The 5,640-nt window shown below is 39.7% G+C and overlaps 1 protein-coding gene across 1 annotated transcript; it reads right to left on the minus strand.

The window, feature by feature from the left end:
- Positions 1–426: 426 nt before the first annotated feature.
- On the minus strand, positions 427–5,378 carry ghitm (growth hormone inducible transmembrane protein). The gene is made up of 9 exons (XM_070852426.1): positions 5,297–5,378; positions 4,748–4,906; positions 3,588–3,690; positions 3,246–3,357; positions 2,978–3,119; positions 2,731–2,839; positions 2,324–2,512; positions 1,131–1,302; positions 427–1,030 (listed from the first exon to the last, which is right to left on the minus strand). Exons 2-9 carry the CDS (start codon positions 4,877–4,879, stop codon positions 943–945), a joined length of 1,047 nt encoding a protein of 348 aa, XP_070708527.1. The 5' UTR covers positions 4,880–4,906; positions 5,297–5,378; the 3' UTR covers positions 427–942.
- Between the last annotated feature and the right edge of the window lie 262 nt (positions 5,379–5,640).

The raw sequence follows: 5,640 nt of genomic DNA on the forward strand, positions 1-5,640 counted from the left end.
CACATTAAAAAGCCCAAAAATGGCAAACATGGATTCCACCTAAATATGAGATTTATGTTAATGAAGCAAAAATATAACAACGTTCTTTTAATTTTTGTATTTCAATGTGTGTTCTTCATATTATTTTGAGTTGCAACAGCACAGATGTTACCGACTAGCTTTGTTCTATTCAATGTCCCAGTAAGACATGACAGTAAGACAGCTTGCACAATACGAGAAACCTTAAACCAAAGCAGCTTAACAGAATTCTGTCATCACATAATTTTATTATTGAATAACAGGGCTTTTCTTACTGCGACATGTCAACATGACTTCTGTGAAAAAAGCTTATATCAGGAATCATATCATCTCACCCCCTGATGGATTTTAAGGTTGCTTTTCAAAATAACTGATTAACAAAAAAAACCCTGCACAACTGCTGACAAATAAATCTCTATTGCCTTCTTTATTGGGTGATTCCATTATTGAAATGACTGTATAAACAATTATTGTATATTTGCTGGAAATATATGAACTAGCGCCAACCTCTTTATCCCATACAGAAGTGCAATGTCAGTATTTCTCTTGCATATACCAGATATTCTTGAACTCATTCTTTTTACAAACAGAAACACCACAGAGTGAAAATAAATATAAAACATAAAGAATACAAATCACATCTGTGGCAAATGATGCTGATTTAACCCATCTGTAACCGCCAGGTTGAACCAGATGCTTCCACAATGAAGGTAAGAGCTCTGTCTTGGTGTGTTATCAATGTACAACAATTCGTCTTCTTTCTACCGGCAATTCTCTTCTTCGCACACTTGCAAAGCATTCGTGTTTCTTTACCAGTTAGATAAGACTAAGAGATAACACCTGGTGTATGCTGCTAGTAATAAAACAAGATTTTGTTCAGCTCTGTGGAAAGTAAAACTGAAGCTGAAACCAGAGTGCTGTTGTTTACTTCCTTCTGCCGGTGCCGCCGTTAGACAGAATCATCACCAGTCTCATGAAGATGTTCAGTGTGTCCATGTAAATCCCCATACACCTGTATGATTACAAAGAATATGAGCTCCATAGTACATAACTAACATTGTCCTGCAGAAATCTGCATTTAAAGTGTACTTAAATTTCCTGGAGTGACTTACGCGTTGATGGGGTCGTATTTCTGTACGCCGTACAATGGCTGCGTCTCTGCCCTCTTGATGACCTTCTGTGTGTCATAGAGAAGGAACATGCTGAACAGGACCAGTCCTCCGTAGATGGCCACCGAGTACAGGCCGGCTCCGAATGCGGAGGTGGGCGGCAGGAACATTGATCCTGATGGGGACAGGAACATTCGATGTGAGACTGATGAATACAAATTCTGTACAGTGTGGATTTAAAGACGGCATTACAGATAAAAATAATTAATTAGCTGATATCTAAATATAAAGTGCATGAACACTGCTGATTAATCAGCTCCCTTGTTATAGTATCTACAAAAACTACTGAAATGTTTAGCACTTTCACACATTGCTTAATATTTGACCACTAAATTATTAGATAAATAAATGTTTTTTTCCCTACACTTGTTAAACTGATCATGAAATCATTTTGTAACGTTGCTTGCAAATATTGGTAGCTGTTAATTTGCCCTATTGACCCTCCCTTTCACCCATCGATATACACAGGTGACAGTCACTGAGTGACACATCGCAGCTTTTAGTAGAAGTGAAGCCCGCTAATGTAAATACTTTTAGTATATGCCATGATCATAATAATATAAAGAATATTAAAACAGCTCATTTCAGTAATTCATGCAAATGAATACATACAGAAAACAAGTATTTGTTCTATTGTGTGATGTCAAACTAATTCATTTGCATACATCTCCTGGGTTGGTTGTGTGAAAACAAACACTGTGGGTGTGATTTACTCATCAGATTTGCCATTTATAGATTCTGATCTTATGAAGAAGTGACATTTCTCACGAGGCATACCTAAAACACTCAATACCTGGTGTTGTATTTTGCTGTAGTCTTTAAGCGTTCAGTGGAATAATGTGAACAACCCTGGTAAATTACTTTTTATAGGAACAGCATTTTTTCCCCATTAATCTTACGACTATCAAGACGGAGGTGTTAAATCTTGTCTCTGTCTGATGGGTCTTCATCCTCATGGACCTGTTTCTCAAATTGGCCATCCATGATCATGTAATTTATACCTAAAGCAACACAACAACACAATCCCTTTTAACACAGTACGATTTATGGTTTGGAAGCCCAAAACTTGTAGCGTTCAGAACTGTCTGTAGGGCACCTTAGACGTGGTTTGTGAAGTGAAACTGCATTATACTAACCAATAGAGGAAGCAAAGACCACTCCAAAGCCGACAGCCAGTGGCCCGCCCATGTTGAGGAACTTCTCACTTGGGGCACACATAGCCACAGTGGAGAGACCTCCCACAATGCCTGCTGTGTACCAGGCGGCCCTCATCATCAGAGGTCCCCCCAGGAGAGTAAGAGGAGCGATGACAGCACCCATCACACCTTATCAATAAATAAAGCAAAAAGAGAACTGAATATCACATTGAAAACAAACAACAACAGAACAGATCTCTCCAGTCCATCAACAGGAGCTGTTACTCTGAGGCTTACACATGACTGCCCTCTAGTGTTCCACTACATGACTACATGACATGAATTGCCAGGCTGAGTGTGACAACAAAACAGGGAAATCATTTTCCATAAGACATCATCATACAAACCTGCATGGAGCATCCAAGCGAGGTGTTTGGGCACTGGGCTGTGCTCATAGGAAATGGACCTGACCAGCATGCCGGCACCAATCATTGCTGCAAAAGTTGCTCCAATAGCCTGAGTTAGAACAGACATCAACCATACATATTTATATCCGTTTGATACACCTACAACTGTCAGATATTTGACTGCAGCAGTGAGGACTCAAAAAGAACCATCAGTTCATGTTGGTTACACTTGAGTTATGAAGCTCACCAGCCAGGATCCTCTCATCATCAGGCCCATAAGTGCTGGGGTCCTGCTCACTGCTACAGCTGACAAAGCCGTCAGTCCAACACTGCCTGCAAAGTACATGTAGGTGGAGTGGATCCTGTCTTTCACATACTGAGGCCAGATCCTGCACAGAGAGGGACGAGCCAGGTGAATAAGGATCTCTTGGAAGGTAACAAACACTCCAACTTTCTCTGGAGCTGTGCTTCAAAACAAAATGAAACAGCTGTCAGAACAAAACACTGCTACTCACACTGCTTTCTCAATGGCACCGATTTCATTGGACATGCCGAGTCCATAGTAGCACAGAGCTCCAAGGCCAACCGCTGCACCTCCAGCCAGAATCATTCTGCCCATGCTGTGAACTGTGGACACACCATTCATTATTTTAGACACACTTTAAATTGTTTTCCGTTGTGATTTCCAATGCAATAAACCAAAATACTCAAGAAGTAAAACACATTGACTGTCACAAGTTTTGATTTGTGCTTCAAAAATTCTGGCATTATGGCAATTTCAGTACACTGCACAAGAGTAGAGTCTAATGTAACAGCATTTAAATGTGTATTTATCTAGTATATGTAATAGTGATTACTTTTAAGGGCAGTATCTGATGCTGGCTCAAAAGCTGCTTCTTTGAACTCCTCTCTGGCTGTCTTTCCACGGCGGAAACCAAATCTGGCCTTGGAGGAAAAACCCTGGTGAAAGAAAAATAAACTTCAGACAAAACTACAATTATTAACTTAGTGGCTAAGATTTCACATCCAGCCTTATCAATCAAAACTGATAACAATCAGGTTGCGAGCAACAAGTATTTTCCCTTTGAATTGTCAAGATGTGGATACACAATTTTATTGAACTTCACCTTAATCTTCTTGAACAATCACTTCACAACTTCTGCCTAGCAACAAAGGTGTCAACTAAAAGGGGCACTGATGGGACGGGGCGGCTGCTGAGGGGTTCAAATCTGTGACCCAACCAGACCTGCTGCCAACATCTTTGAATTTCTTAATGACACTCAATCAATCGTTATATATACACACACATATATATATATATATATATATATATATATACACATACATACAAATGCACAAGTTTTATCTCAAGACGCTTTCCATAAAGAGCTGGTCTAGACGAACCTCTTTTTAGAATTAAGAGAGAGACCCAATGTTTCAAGAATTCAAAATTAAGGATTCAAGAATCCCATGAAAAAATAAAATTAGTTGTGGTCAAGAAAACATGGATTTGGACAAATCAAAATACGTTATAGGTATATAAGCCTTCATGTGTAATAAGCAATGTCGTAGTGTGTTTAGTGAGGTAGTTTCTATACATTCAGTAGCCACTGTCATGTAATCTTGCATGTATGTCAACATCCACTTCTGTGACCCAAGACTATTATGAGCAATATATTTATTCAGAGCAACCTCACTCTGTGCAGTACATTTATTCATCTCTTTACCTCACCTCACAATGTGCAATACTTTGTAATATATGCCACTTGTACACTATATTATTTCTATTTTTACACTTCCTCTACCGTACATATTCTTTTATATCTCCTCCTGTCTGCTGTAACATTGTAAATTTCCCCGTCATGGGACTAATAATGGAATATCTTCTATTAAACAGCAAGAGTAGCTGCGTGGTACGTGGTTCTGGTGTGATCCTCATTAAAAGCGAAAGCTGTTATAAAATAAGCTTAGAGAAATGTTAGACAGCCATGAATGTCAGCCTGTTACTACACAGTACCTGCTGGGGCCTGAGCAGGGGTGGACAGGCCTTCAGGATGGGTGTCCTCAGGGCTGGGGAGCCATGAGACAGCACAGGACGGAGCCCAGCGAGAGGAAGGCTCCTCAGGCACGTCAGCCTCGCCACCAACATGGTCACGATATATTATCCTGTGTCAGCCTGGCAGACAAACAGAGAGGAGGACAGGTACAGACAGACGTGTGACATAATGTTTGGGCACATGGTTTTATAACTGTTACGGTGAGAGTCACAAAGCCAGTTAGGCAGCAAAGTTAAAGTTATGTAGCAAAAACACTCGCCAGTACGTAAAGAAAATAAACTTTAATATCACAAGGTGTCGCATTAGATAGGTTAACTAAGCTAGCTAACATTTGCTAACACCACACAGCTACGTAACGTTAAAGCCTCATTTCGCTGTTAAGTATTTGCTGTTCACTTGTACTACGATGTTTAGTCTGACCAACTAATTTAAGTACCACCATTAATAAAAGATTTTCTGATATATGGCTGCTAATTTGAGACATTTAAATGAACATTGGCGTCACTTACCGAGCGGAAATGTTCGTCTTCACCTTTCCAGAAACAAGTGCGCAACTTTCTGACGCAATTGTTTTGCAACCTTCGTGAAAATTCGCTGTTAGTGCGTCATCATTAAGCGACAGGCCTGCTGGGAAATGTAGTTCTACCCATTCATCACCATGTAATCCTATAATACTGTAACCGGTGATTGAATAAGTATTCTTGCAAGCTGTTATTAAATACGCGTTTCATTCTATATTTTAGTTAAGTAAAATTACAAGTGTTTAATCGGTAAATGGTATTTAAAGTATCAAAAGTGAAAGTAGGCGACTCATAGTGCGCACTGGCCACTTGCAAAACATTATTTCTATTGG

This window comes from Pempheris klunzingeri, chromosome 20 (assembly GCF_042242105.1).
Source record: "Pempheris klunzingeri isolate RE-2024b chromosome 20, fPemKlu1.hap1, whole genome shotgun sequence".
Classification (NCBI taxonomy): Eukaryota; Metazoa; Chordata; class Actinopteri; order Acropomatiformes; family Pempheridae; genus Pempheris; species Pempheris klunzingeri.

What these genes read in the sequence shown, in the direction of transcription:
- ghitm (XM_070852426.1), bottom strand. Translation starts at nt 4,879, where the DNA reads ATGTTGGTGGCGAGGCTGACGTGCCTGAGGAGCCTTCCTCTCGCTGGG. An exon ending in GGTGCCATTGAGAAAGCAGT is followed by an intron (nt 3,120 to 3,245) that starts GTGAGTAGCAGT and finishes CTCTCTGTGCAG; the next exon opens with GATCTGGCCTCAGTATGTGA. An exon ending in TGATGAGAGGATCCTGGCTG is followed by an intron (nt 2,840 to 2,977) that starts GTGAGCTTCATA and finishes GTTCTAACTCAG; the next exon opens with GCTATTGGAGCAACTTTTGC.